General features: G+C 46.1%; 2 protein-coding genes across 2 annotated transcripts in view; one reads left to right on the top strand and one right to left on the bottom strand.

Annotated features, from left to right (window-relative positions):
• The window catches only part of LOC310872683 (leucine-rich repeat and calponin homology domain-containing protein 2-like), a 48646-nt gene that overhangs the window by 29140 nt on the left and 4506 nt on the right, over positions 1–15000 (top strand). The gene's annotated exons all lie outside the window — the stretch shown is intronic.
• On the bottom strand, positions 3751–8253 carry LOC310871247 (E3 ubiquitin-protein ligase TRIM21-like; the record flags this gene model as incomplete). The annotated part of the gene is made up of 2 exons (XM_083782736.1): positions 3751–4119; positions 7309–8253. 2 exons carry the CDS (start codon positions 8251–8253, stop codon positions 3751–3753), a joined length of 1314 nt encoding a protein of 437 aa, XP_083638862.1.

Below are 15000 nucleotides of genomic sequence, written 5' to 3'. Positions count from 1 at the left end.
TCTCACCTATGGTCATGAAGTGTTCCTACTCTCACCTATGGTCATGAAGTGTTCCTACTCTCAACCTATGGTCATGAAGTGTTCTTACTCTCAACCTATGGTCATGAAGTGTTCTTACTCTCAACCTATGGTCATGAAGTGTTCCTACTCTCAACCTATGGTCATGAAGTGTTCCTACTCTCAACCTATGGTCATGAAGTGTTCTTACTCTCAACCTATGGTCATGAAGTGTGGGTCACGACAGAACAAGATTGTGGATAAATCGGACAAAATTAGTTCTCCCTTAGAGATACTGTGAGAAGTTCAGTCACACGAGAGACTCGGAGTAGAGTTGCTGCTCCTTTAGAAAGGAGCCTGCTTAGGTGATTTGGGCATGACGCTCGGGGGAAAGACCAAGGACCAGATGGATTATATCTCCACTGGGAGGAGACCCCCAGGGCAGACCAAGGACCAGATGGATTATATCTCCACTGGGAGGAGATCCCCGGGGCAGACAAAGGACCAGATGGATTATATCTCCACTGGGAGGAGACCCCGGGGCAGACCAAGGACCAGATGGATTATATCTCCACTGGGAGGAGACCCCCAGGGCAGACCAAGGACCAGATGGATTATATCTCCACTGGGAGGAGACCCCCAGGGCAGACCAAGGACCAGATGGATTATATCTCCACTGGGAGGAGACCCCGGGGCAGACAAAGGACCAGATGGATCATATCTCCACTGGGAGGAGACCCCGGGGCAGACCAAGGAACATATTGGGAGATTCTCCCCACTGGCGTTGGAATTATTCAGGATTCCCCAGAAGGCTTAAAGTTGCACGGGACATGGAAGTCTGCAGCTCTGCGCTGGAACTGGACTCCGGGTAAGCGGTTGAACATGGATGGATGGATGGAAGAAGACGCAGCATCTTAATAATACTCCAAAACTTTGCGTTTTCAGGAAATGGGACCCAAAAAAATAACCCGTTTCAAGTTACGGTTTCATTGGAGATGCAGTCCCACCGAAAGATGAAATGTCATTGAATCACCTGCATCTCCACCTTGGGGGAGTTTTCATCTTCATGCAATTCAGAGGATCTAATATATGTGACTGGCAGGGACAGGTGATCAGTCTAATCTACGTGATTGACAGGACATGATGACCAGTCAAATCTACGTGACTGACAGTCAGTCTAATCTACGTGACAGACAGTCAGTCTAATCTACTGACTGACAGTCAGTCTAATCTACTGACAGACGGTCAGTCTAATCTACTGACTGACAGTCAGTCTAATCTACTGACAGACAGTCAGTCTAATCTACTGACAGACAGTCAGTCTAATCTACTGACAGACAGTCAGTCTAATCTACTGACAGACGGTCAGTCTAATCTACTGACAGACAGTCAGTCTAATCTACTGACAGACGGTCAGTCTAATCTACTGACAGACGGTCAGTCTAATCTACAGACAGTCAGTCTAATCTACTGACAGACGGTCAGTCTAATCTACTGACAGACAGTCAGTCTAATCTACTGACAGACAGTCAGTCTAATCTACTGACAGACGGTCAGTCTAATCTACTGACAGACGGTCAGTCTAATCTACTGACAGACAGTCAGTCTAATCTACTGACAGACAGTCAGTCTAATCTACTGACAGACAGTCAGTCTAATCTACTGACAGACAGTCAGTCTAATCTACTGACAGACGGTCAGTCTAATCTACTGACAGACGGTCAGTCTAATCTACTGACGGTCAGTCTAATCTACTGACAGACGGTCAGTCTAATCTACTGACAGACGGTCAGTCTAATCTACTGACAGACAGTCAGTCTAATCTACTGACAGACGGCCAGTCTAATCTACGTGACTGACAGTCAGTCTAATCTACTGACAGACAGTCAGTCTAATCTACTGACAGACGGTCAGTCTAATCTACTGACAGACAGTCAGTCTAATCTACTGACAGACGGTCAGTCTAATCTACTGACAGACGGTCAGTCTAATCTACTGACAGACGGTCAGTCTAATCTACTGACAGACGGTCAGTCTAATCTACTGACAGACGGTCAGTCTAATCTACTGACAGACGGTCAGTCTAATCTACTGACGGTCAGTCTAATCTACTGACAGACGGTCAGTCTAATCTACTGACAGACGGTCAGTCTAATCTACTGACAGTCAGTCTAATCTACTGACAGACGGTCAGTCTAATCTACTGACAGACGGTCAGTCTAATCTACTGACAGACGGTCAGTCTAATCTACGTGACTGACAGTCAGTCTAATCTACTGACAGACAGTCAGTCTAATCTACTGACAGACGGTCAGTCTAATCTACTGACAGACAGTCAGTCTTATCTACTGACAGACGGTCAGTCTAATCTACTGACAGACGGTCAGTCTAATCTACTGACAGACGGTCAGTCTAATCTACTGACAGACGGTCAGTCTAATCTACTGACAGACGGTCAGTCTAATCTACTGACAGACGGTCAGTCTAATCTACTGACAGACGGTCAGTCTAATCTACGTGACAGACGGTCAGTCTAATCTACTGACTGACGGTCAGTCTAATCTACTGACAGACGGTCAGTCTAATCTACTGACAGACGGTCAGTCTAATCTACTGACTGACGGTCAGTCTAATCTACTGACAGACGGTCAGTCTAATCTACTGACTGACGGTCAGTCTAATCTACTGACTGACGGTCAGTCTAATCTACTGACAGACGGTCAGTCTAATCTACTGACAGACGGTCAGTCTAATCTACTGACAGACGGTCAGTCTAATCTACTGACAGACGGTCAGTCTAATCTACTGACAGACGGTCAGTCTAATCTACTGACAGTCAGTCTAATCTACTGACAGACGGTCAGTCTAATCTACGTGACTGACAGTCAGTCTAATCTACTGACAGACGGTCAGTCTAATCTACTGACAGACGGTCAGTCTAATCTACTGACAGACAGTCAGTCTTATCTACTGACAGACAGTCAGTCTAATCTACTGACAGACGGTCAGTCTAATCTACTGACAGACGGTCAGTCTAATCTACTGACAGACGGTCAGTCTAATCTACTGACAGACGGTCAGTCTAATCTACTGACAGACGGTCAGTCTAATCTACTGACTGACGGTCAGTCTAATCTACGTGACAGGCGGTCAGTCTAATCTACTGACTGTCAGTCAGTCTTATCTACTGACAGACAGTCAGTCTAATCTACTGACAGACGGTCAGTCTAATCTACTGACAGACGGTCAGTCTAATCTACAGACAGTCAGTCTAATCTACTGACAGACAGTCAGTCTAATCTACTGACTGTCAGTCAGTCTTATCTACTGACAGACGGTCAGTCTAATCTACTGACAGACGGTCAGTCTAATCTACTGACTGTCAGTCAGTCTAATCTACGTGACAGACGGTCAGTCTAATCTACTGACTGTCAGTCAGTCTTATCTACTGACAGACGGTCAGTCTAATCTACTGACAGACGGTCAGTCTAATCTACTGACAGACGGTCAGTCTAATCTACTGACAGACGGTCAGTCTAATCTACTGACTGTCAGTCAGTCTTATCTACTGACAGACGGTCAGTCTAATCTACTGACAGACAGTCAGTCTAATCTACGTGACAGACGGTCAGTCTAATCTACTGACTGTCAGTCAGTCTTATCTACTGACAGACGGTCAGTCTAATCTACTGACAGACGGTCAGTCTTATCTACTGACAGACGGTCAGTCTAATCTACTGACAGACGGTCAGTCTAATCTACGTGACCGGCGGGACAGATGACCAGAGGCGCGGAGTTCCTGCCTCCGTCGTTGAGACACGGACTGAAGAACGGAAAGAGCCTCTCGGCGGCGAAGACGCAGCCCGTGTAGGAGTAGAGGTGGACGGCGGTCTCCTGGTCGTAGAAGGACACCACGCCTTCCTCGTAGTCCACGAACACGCCCACCTTCTGGACCTCCTCGCGCACGGCCAGGAGCACGGCGGGGCCGGCGGCGGCGCGGTACTCGTTGGCGTTGCGCAGCACGATGGTCCAGTAGCCGTCGTCCGGGCTCAGCGTGATGTGGCCCCTCCGGTTGATGGACTCCCGGGCCACGCCCAGGCTCCACTCCGTCTTCCCCTTGACCTTGACCTCGTAGTAGAGCCGCCCCGCGGCGAAGCCCTCGCGGCCCAGGGCGTTGACGTCCTCGGAGAACCTCTCGGCGCTGTCCGGGAGGTCCTTCCACACGTCGCCGTGGCTCACCTGCTTCCCGTCCTCGGACAGGATGAGCCCGCAGTGCGCCGTGGCGGCGTCCAGGGTCACGTCCACCAGATACCGCCGGACCCTCTTAAGCTCGGCCTCGTACATCCTCTCCATCTCCTCGCCGAGCGCCCTCTCCAGGCGAGACACGGTCGTCCTCACCGCCCGCACGTGTGACGTCTGATGGACGTTGACCTTCGTCCAGTCCTTGGTGGGTCTCCACCCGGACTCGGCCAACGACGGGACCTTCTGGCCCTCGGCGCCCGCCGAGAACCTCTTCAGCTCGGCGCTTCTCTTCTTCAGCTCGGCGATCTCGCTCTGCAGGTCCTTGACGAAGCCCGCGGCCTGCTTCTCGTTGCTCTTCTGCCTCTCCTCGACCGCGTCGAGGAGCTCCGCCTGGCTCCTCTCCACGCAGCTGATCAGCGCGGCGAAGACCTGCACGCTGGCCGCCACCACCGTCTCCGCGTCCTTCTTGCCGAGCTCCAGCGAGCGCTTGACCTCCTGGATCTTCAGCTGCCTCTCCTCGATCATCCGCTGGACCTCGGCCTCGGTCTTGGCCTCGTACTCCCTCAGCTTGTGGCTCCGGAACTGTCCGGCCATCTCGGAGAAGACCTTGTTGACGGAGAACTCCAGTCTCCTGTAGAAGGCCCTGTTGCACAGCGGACAGCGGCACGCGGCGGCGTCGGCGGCGGCGTCCCAGTGGCGCACGATGCAGGCCTTGCAGTAGTTGTGTCCGCACGGCGTGCTGATGGGGTCCGTGAACGCGTCCAGGCAGATGGAACACCGGAAGTGATCCTCGGACAGGAGGATGCTGGCGGAGGCCATTTCTTTCGCAATGGAAGGATTAAAAGTGAAACGGTGTGTGTGTGGTGGTGGTGATGGTGGAGGGGAGATGGGGGGGGGGGATTTTATTATAGGACTTAACAACGGGGGATATATAAAACGGAGACTGCAGTAAGACGTCGATGATGTGGGATCTGGGAGGTGTTTTAAATGGTGTTGTGACTCTACGGGCAAAATGATAATTCTATGGCGTTCTTCACGTTCTTACACTCTCTTTATCTCTGCCTCTCTCTCTCTCTCTCTCTCTCTCTCTCTCTTAGCACTAAGCACTTCACATGGTGACATCGGCCTTTATGCTGAGCTTTGTCGAATCTCACGTCGTCATCGTCGACGGTTACGTCGTCAATCCCTCCCAAACGTGGGGCTCTCTAAATGTCTGTTTTTGTGGACATCTTGTGGGGACGAAAGCTGTATAAAAAAATCACACCCGTGTGAAGTGAGGGGCGCTCTTATCATCATCACACATCATCTCATTCTGGCCAATCACAATTTGCGGCCTCTTGTTCACTCACTTTTCTGCCCTCGCTTTAGGCTTTAACCCATTCTGACCGGGCACCCATTTTGGTGTCGGCATCATGTTATGCTTTAGCTATTGAAAAATAGCAGATCTACAAGCTCATATCGCGCCACCGAGTGGCGCGATACGAGCTTGTAGGTCTGCTATTTTTGAAAAATCGACAAGAACGACTGACATTTTTAGAATCTGATCTCAGGTCAGAATGGGTTAATCAGACCAGTTTTTGTCCAGTGGAAACCTGGTATGAATCTGATCTCAGGTCAGAATGGGTTAATCAGACCAGTGTGTGTCCAGTGGAAACCTGGTATGAATCTGATCTCAGGTCAGAATGGGTTAAGTAATGGATGCCACGGGCGTCAAGACGTCTCTCCCTTGGGGGAAAAAAAAAAAAAATCTTAATTTATTTTTTTTATTTTTTTTCATCCATATTTTCAGCTCAGATCGCCGGTGGATAAATAAAGCGACTGTGTTTAGTGGCTCAATAGCACCTCCTGGTGGCCGCGCGTCTGAAATACGAATTCTCCTAAAGACTCTTCTGTGGTCCGATATAGAAACATGGGTTTTTCAGAAACCTGTCAGGATTTAGAAGCCTTTTTTTTTTAACACATTCTGACCTGAGATCAGATTCACACGAGGTTTCCGCCGGACACACACTGGTCTGATGAACCCATTCTGACCTGAGATCAGATTCTAAAAATGTCAGTCGTTCTTCGATTTTTCAAAAATAGCAGACCTACAAGCTCGTATCGCGCCACTCGGTGGCGCGATATGAGCTTGTAGATCTGCTATTTTTCAATAGCTAAAGCATAACATGATGCTGACACCAAAATGGGTGCCCGGTCAGAATGGGTTAATCGACCTCAGTCCAAAATTGGTGAAGTAGCATGTGACGTGTCATGTGACGCGTCATGTGACGTTGTGTCGATGTTTTAGCAAATTCAACATAAACAAGGCGGAACGGGGGGGGCGGAGCAAGGCAGAAAGAGCCTGCTGGTTGGTCAGCCAGGGACCAATCAGAAGGCTGACAAAGGGGTGAATTATAATAGTTTTCTTTTAGGATATTTCCATTGGAAACGAACGGCTTATATTTCAGGCTAATGGGGTATCTTTAACACCTTCACATCCTTTTTTTAAAATGTTTTGTTGTTTTTATATGTAACGCCGCGTGAAGCCCCTTTTAACTCTGAAGGTTCAGTGGAGATCCTGCAAAATGAACACATTTCACAGCTTTATGTCAATACAATACATGTGCGAGGAGTATTTAACAGTTGGATGATGTTGACAGTTGACTTTTCAATAATTTGATTGTTCAATCAATCAACTGACTTTTCAATCAACTGCCAAAATTAGTATTAGTCTACGTGATTGACAGGAGAGATGATCAGAGGAGTAGAGTTTCTACCACCATCATTGTGACGTGGACTGAAGACTGGAAAGAGTCTCTCAGTGAAGGAGCAGCCAGTGAAGGAGTAGAGGAGAACTCTGGTCTCCACGTCATAAAAGGAGACCAGACCCTCCTCATAGTCCACAAACACTCCCACTGTCTGGAGCTTCTCTCTTACAGGGAGGCGGACACGAGGGTCAGCAGCAGCAGAGTACCGTCCATGCCACAACACTATAGACCAGTAACCTTTGTTGGGACTCAGTCTGATGACTCCCTTCCTGTCGATGGACTCTCTGGCCACTCCTAATCTCCACCCAGTCTTCCCTCCAACCTGAACCTCATAGTAAAACCTTCCTGAGGAGAATCCTTGTTTTCCTAAGACACCGGCAACTTTAGAGAATCTCTTAGTGTTTTCAGGGAGATTCTTCCTCACGTCTCCACAACTCACTTGTTTTCCATCCTCAGACAGGATGAGCCAGTCATTTGCTGTATCAGGGTCCAGAGTTACATCCACCTCATATTGCTGCATCCTCCTCAGCTCAGCATCACACAGCTGCTTCATCGTCTCCTGGCCGAGTGTCTTCTCCAGCTGAGACACAGCTGTCCTCAATGTGTCCACATGTGAAGACTGATGGACTTTGACCTTTGTCCAGTCCTTGGTGGGTCTCCACCCTGTGTTGATGGATTTGGAGTTCTGAAGGAGGTGGAGGTGGTCTTCAGAGTGTGAGATCTGTTTCAGCTCAGAGATTCTCTTCTCTAACTCAGAGATTTCGTGTTTCAGATCTTCAATGAAGCCTTCAGCCTGTTTCTCTGTTGTTTTTTGCTTCTCTCCAACCACACCAATGAGCTCAGCCTGGCTTCTCTCAATACAGCTGATCAGATCGCTGTAGACCTGCACACTGACGGCTATGACTGCATCTGCATCTTTCCTGCTGAGCTCTACTGAGCGTTTGACCTCCTGAATCTTCTCTTGTCTCTCCTGGATCATTTGCTGAACTTCATCATGTGTCTTTGCTTCATATCCTTCTTTCAACTTGTGGTTCCTGAACTGTTGAACCATCTCAGAAACAAAAGTATTGACAGATAGTTTTAGTCTGTTATTGAAGGTTTCTTGACACAGTGGACACTTGCACACATCACTAGTGTCCCAGTAACGTGTGATGCAGGCTTTGCAGTAGTTGTGTCCACACGGAGTGCTGACCGGATCAGTGAACACCTCCATACAGATGGAACACAGGAAGTGCTCTTCAGACAGAAGACGGCTGTCGGACGCCATTTCTACAACTGTGAAACACTGGAAATACTGCAGCTTATACTCCAGACAATCCAATATAAAAAACACAACCAGTTAGTTAGATCCAAAGATGTGTAAGGTGTGACTCTAAAGGCATCTCTTTCGGGCTGTACGGGATCCCTTCTCTCAGCCGTTCTCGTTTCGGACTAACGACCCCACATCGCGTCATCGGCTTTTAAGCTGAGCTTCGTCGAATCTTACGTCATCGCACGTGGCGTCAGTCCTTCCCAAACGTGGAGTTCCACAGGGCTCTAAACCGGGGACCTCCACATGCTAACTCTATGTATGTATGTGGAGTTCCACAGGGCTCTAAACCGGGGACCTCCACATGCTAACTCTATGTATGTATGTGGAGTTCCACAGGGCTCTAAACCGGGGACCTCCACATGCTAACTCTATGTATGTATGTGGAGTTCCACAGGGCTCTAAACCGGGGACCTCCACATGCTAACTCTATGTATGTATGTGGAGTTCCACAGGGCTCTAAACCGGGGACCTCCACATGCTAACTCTATGTATGTATGTGGAGTTCCACAGGGCTCTAAACCGGGGACCTCCACATGCTAACTCTATGTATGTATGTGGAGTTCCACAGGGCTCTAAACCGGGGACCTCCACATGCTAACTCTATGTATGTAAGTGGAGTTCCACAGGGCTCTAAACCGGGGACCTCCACATGCTAACTCTATGTATGTATGTGGAGTTCCACAGGGCTCTAAACCGGGGACCTCCACATGCTAACTCTATGTATGTATGTGGAGTTCCACAGGGCTCTAAACCGGGGACCTCCACATGCTAACTCTATGTATGTATGTGGAGTTCCACAGGGCTCTAATAGGCGAGTAAATCTATGAAAAAAAAGCACCTTACCCTAAAAAAATTGCAACAAAAGGTTTCTCAACAGTTTTTTGTAGTATTAGGTGTCCCTAATAACATACTAAAAGTTTACCAAAGTTTGATCACCCGAAAGGTGTTATTTTCAAGATGGCGTCCAAGATGGCCTAAAAACCATTAAAATAGCCTAACTCCTTCATTATTCATCCTAGACAAGTACTTTTTGTGTCTAACCCTATGTTTTTGGGGTCTAGGAGTCCATTGAACTTGTTCAAATTGCAGAGATACAATTAGATAATTGTGAAATCCAATATTGTGTTTGTGACTCTGTTAAAACCCTCTGAAATAGTCACCAGTTTCAAGTTAACTAAACTAAATATTTAATAAATGTCTGAATATTTATATATTTTTTGGAATAAGGTTTCAAGATATCCTCAAAACACAACAAAACTAATAGTCACAATTTTCAGTAATTCAGAAGGTTGTGGCAGAGAATATTGTCAGTTGATAGATAATAGCCTACATGATTGCAATATTGAAACGTTTTGGATAGCTTGTTGGATAAACTTTGGCTCAAACTACTGTAAATAATTCATCATTATACACCCCACCCAAAACTAATTTATTGCATTATAGAGCGTCGCAGTCCCGCCCCCTTTCATGACGACGCCAGGCCCAGGAAATAATTCCCAATGCATTTTTCCCATAGACATTTCGAAACGTATTTATTGAAAGACATTATAAGCGTCGTACAAAGCCAACTCTTGTCGTGACAAATCATGACAACAAACACAATATTTTGGACCAAACAAATAATTACAAAGAAGAAAAACAACAAGTGTTGTAATCTGCTGTTCTTTTCTACTTTCTAATTCTTTGTTTGGCCCAAAACATTGTGTTTAATATCATGATTTGTCACGACAAGAGTTGGCTTTCTCCGCAGTGTAAACGTCTTTAAATAAATACTTTTTGAAAAGTCTATGAGGAAAATGAACAGTGATTTCTTCTCCGTCTCTCTCAAGGGGGCGGGACTGTGACGCTCTACTTACTCTTAGTGCAGAGTAGGGGGTTGGGTGAGAAGGTAAAGGGGGGTCCGGTCTAGAGTTTAGTGGGCCTAGGGTTCCCCTCAGGTGGGTACAGGGGAGTATGGGGAGTGGGGGGTCACTGGATTTCTCCCTGGGGACTTGGAGCACAGAAGAGCAAAGTTAAGAAGACCCTCATGGTCTTCTCCTCTATGCATGTCTGAGGTGGCTCATACAGTACATGTCCCATTAAAGCTATGGGGCACTTGAGAGCTTGGGGCTTGTCTGTCCCTGTGGTGGTAGTTCTAAGACCTCCATGTTGTGATATTGATTAATATGGGGGGTGGGTTCAATTAATCAATTATTAATCGGCAGAGCTGTCAACATATTCCCCAATTTCCACTGAGATTATGGGGTGAATGAATGTGGCCAGACCCATCTTCTCTTTCTGTCATAATAGTGACATAATATTGTCCTGCATCAGATCATGTCCAAATCAGGTTCTTCAATCTCCAGTAGCCTCTTCAGTTTTTTGAAGATCTTTTGAGTGGTGCAACCACTCCCTTACGGAGCTATGTGTGTGGCTTACTGGCTGGCTGGGTCTGAGCACTATGTGTGTGGCTTGCTGGCTGGCTGGGTCTGAGCACTATGTGTGTGGCTGGCTGGCTGGCTGGGTCTGAGCACTATGTGTATGGCTGGCTGGCTGGCTGGGTCTGAGCATAGATAGATAGATAGATAGATATTATAGCAGTGACTGACTAATAGGGGATTCACACTGAGACGGACTGAATCCGTTTCATTGGAACCGTTTCCGAATACGGTTGCCTGGTCCCCGATGGCCATGATTCACATTGCCCGAGATTCAACAGCGCACCCGGGTACACTTGCATAACACACTTTAATCCTCCTGATGACGGTGATGGCTGGCGCGCACGGACACTGACCATCAACTGTGCGACATTGTCTAAAATAAATCCAGACACACTGAATTGCATTGCCTCTTTGGCTTTTTGCCGTGATACTACTTCACTGTCAGCCTGCCTGCTATTCACTGTGTCAGTCAGTTCTGTGCTCCAGTGTATTAGTTTGCTATGGATTCTACTTTAGCATTATTATTATTTTGTTTTACTTTGGAAACTGCCAAGCAAAGCCCAAGAGCCACGTGTAGTCCGCAGAATAAGATCAGCGCGGTGCTGCGCGTATAAGCAGATTCAACAGGAGAAGGGCGGCGTTGAGAAATGCGCTGGTGTTACGCATCGTGCAGTGGCTGTGTTTTTTTTTTTGACGCTTGGCTCGTCGACTAGATATTATGTCACGTTCTTTAAAAAAAACAGTCCACTTCCTTCTTTTAGTACGCATGCATTCACATTGGAACGATCCGTATCTGAATACACTTCAACGGTCCAGAGACCCTCCCCCCATGCGGTCCCGGGGACGGTTGGGCGATCCGCTCCCGGGAACGGTACGCATCATTCACACTACCACAACATCTGCCAAGTGGTCCCGAGTGCGCACCCGGGACCATAGTGTGAATCCCCTATGAGACATCGAGTGTGCGTCCGCAACTGGTTGTGGCCCCCATCAAGTGACCTTTTGACCAATGCGGCCCTCGCCCCAAGTTGAGTTCGACACCCCTGCTCTAGGCCCATGAGGGGCCATTTCTCTCCACTGTATCCCCACTGAGGAGTCCATCTTCCCCATAGACCAGACAAGTGGCCATTTGGTTCTACTGACTGAGTGTGTTTGCTGCAAAGACACTCAGCGTTGTGAGCTTTTATAGATTGCCTATTTTCACAATGTTTGTCCCGGCCCACAGTTTGGGAAACACAACCCTTATAGGGGACTTATTTTTATTATTATTATTGCCAGACACCTTTACAAAAAAAAGGGCAGACATTTCTCTGTAAATTTATTCCATGATTTGTGTAATATTCCCATGCAGTCTATCACTTGGCAGCCATGCTTTTACAAATGTCACATGACAGTACCACCCAGTAATAATGAATATATTCCTTATTGTTATGGTATCAAAATAAATCTCCTGAAAGCTTCAACAGAATGTGAATTGTGTATAGGTGATGAATTCACCTATATACAGCAGTACGGCATTATAGAAAAGAGAAATGTCCTATTACACTGTTATAACCTTATAAACAATTGCTTTAATATATCATTGTACTTTTATATAATTTATATATGCTAATTGGATTCCTAGATAACCAAGACATAGGGTTAGACACCAAAATTATTTTTCTAGGATGAATAATGGAGGAGTAATGGTATTTTAAGAACTGGCGGCGGCCATCTTGAAAATAACACCTTTCGGGTGGTCAAACTTTGGTAAACTTTTAGTATGTTATTAAGGACACCTAATACTACTACAAAAAAGTTGAGAAACCTTTTGTTGCAATTTTTTTAGGGTCAAACCATATTTTTACCCGCCTATAAACCGGGGACCTCCACCTGCTAACTCTATGTATGTATGTGGAGTTCCACAGGGCTCTAAACCGGGGACCTCCACATGCTAACTCTATGTATGTATGTGGAGTTCCACAGGGCTCTAAACCGGGGACCTCCACATGCTAACTCTATGTATGTATGTGGAGTTCCACAGGGCTCTAAACCGGGGACCTCCACATGCTAACTCTATGTATGTATGTGGAGTTCCACAGGGCTCTAAACCGGGGACCTCCACATACTAACTCTATGTATGTATGTGGAGTTCCACAGGGCTCTAAACCGGGGACCTCCACATGCTAACTCTATGTATGTATGTGGAGTTCCACAGGGCTCTAAACCGGGGACCTCCACATGCTAACTCTATGTATGTATGTGGAGTTCCACAGGGCTCTAAACCGGGGACCTCCACATGCTAACTCTATGTATGTATGTGGAGTTCCACAGGGCTCTAAACCGGGGACCTCCACATGCTAACTCTCTGATCTGACATTGTGTGTCTTTTTGGCAGAGCGCCACCCAATCAAAGGTTATGGGAGATATTTATTTTCTGCCTGTTGGTCAAAGAAGGAGAAGGTAGATAAACCGATATGATGATGGCATCGTTACGTGCGCGAGCGGAGCACCTACTGTTCGGCCAATCAGGGATTGTGTATCTTTGGTAACTTTATGGTAAAATGTGTTCTTCTGGATCGGACTAGTGAAGAAAGACGGGGAAGGTTTCTAGATGAATGCTTTTTAATTTAATCTCGTAATCCCGTCTCTGGTAGCGTTGAGGTGTATTCTAGATAATTAAACAGTGTGTCTCTGGTAGCGTTGAGGTGTATTCTAGATAATTAAACAGTGTGTCTCTGGTAGCGTTGAGGTGTATTATAGATAATTAAACAGTGTGTCTCTGGTAGCGTTGAGGTGTATTCTAGATAATTAAACAGTGCGTCTCTGGTAGTGTTGAGGTGTATTCTAGATAATCAAACAGTGTGTCTCTGGTAGCGTTGAGGTGTATTCTAGATAATTAAACAGTGTGTCTCTGGTAGCGTTGAGGTGTATTCTAGATAATTAAACAGTGTGTCTCTGGTAGCGTTGAGGTGTATTCTAGCTAATTAAACAGTGTGTCTCTGGTAGCGTTGAGGTGTATTCTAGATAATTAAACAGTGTGTCTCTGGTAGCGTTGAGGTGTATTCTAGATAATTAAACAGTGTGTCTCTGGTAGCGTTGAGGTGTATTCTAGATAATTAAACAGTGTGTCTCTGGTAGCGTTGAGGTGTATTCTAGATAATTAAACAGTGTGTCTCTGGTAGCGTTGAGGTGTATTCTAGATAATTAAACAGTGTGTCTCTGGTAGCGTTGAGGTGTATTCTAGCTAATTAAACAGTGTGTCTCTGGTAGCGTTGAGGTGTATTCTAGATAATTAAACAGTGTGTCTCTGGTAGCGTTGAGGTGTATTCTAGATAATGAAACAGTGTGTCTCTGGTAGCGTTGAGATGTATTCTAGATAATGAAACAGTGTGTCTCTGGTAGCGTTGAGGTGTATTCTAGATAATTAAACAGTGTGTCTCTGGTAGCGTTGAGGTGTATTCTAGATAATTAAACAGTGTGTCTCTGGTAGCGTTGAGGTGTATTCTAGATAATTAAACATTGTGTCTCTGGTAGCGTTGAGGTGTATTCTAGATAATTAAACGGTGTGTCTCTGGTAGCGTTGAGGTGTATTCTAGATAATTAAACATTGTGTCTCTGGTAGCGTTGAGGTGTATTCTAGATAATTAAACATTGTGTCTCTGGTAGCGTTGAGGTGTATTCTAGATAATTAAACAGTGTGTCTCTGGTAGCGTTGAGGTGTATTCTAGATAATTAAACAGTGTGTCTCTGGTAGCGTTGAGGTGTATTCTAGATAATTAAACAGTGTGTCTCTGGTAGCGTTGAGGTGTATTCTAGATAATTAAACAGTGTGTCTCTGGTAGCGTTGAGGTGTATTCTAGATAATTAAACATTGTGTCTCTGGTAGCGTTGAGGTGTATTCTAGATAATTAAACATTGTGTCTCTGGTAGCGTTGAGGTGTATTATAGATAATTAAACGGTGTGTCTCTGGTAGCGTTGAGGTGTATTCTAGATAATTAAACAGTGTGTCTCTGGTAGCGTTGAGGTGTATTCTAGATAATTAAACATTGTGTCTCTGGTAGCGTTGAGGTGTATTCTAGATAATTAAACATTGTGTCTCTGGTAGCGTTGAGGTGTATTCTAGATAATTAAACAGTGTGTCTCTGGTAGCGTTGAGGTGTATTCTAGATAATTAAACAGTGTGTCTCTGGTAGCGTTGAGGTGTATTCTAGATAATTAAACAGTGTGTCTCTGGTAGCGTTGAGGTGTATTCTAGATAATTAAACAGTGCGTCTCTGGTAGCGTTGAGGTGTATTCTAG

Source organism: Protomyctophum parallelum (genome assembly GCF_964188405.1).
Source record: "Protomyctophum parallelum genome assembly, chromosome: 1".
Classification (NCBI taxonomy): Eukaryota; Metazoa; Chordata; class Actinopteri; order Myctophiformes; family Myctophidae; genus Protomyctophum; species Protomyctophum parallelum.
The sequence above is the reverse complement of the archived record's forward strand: the minus strand, read 5'-3'. Positions and strand labels throughout refer to the sequence as shown.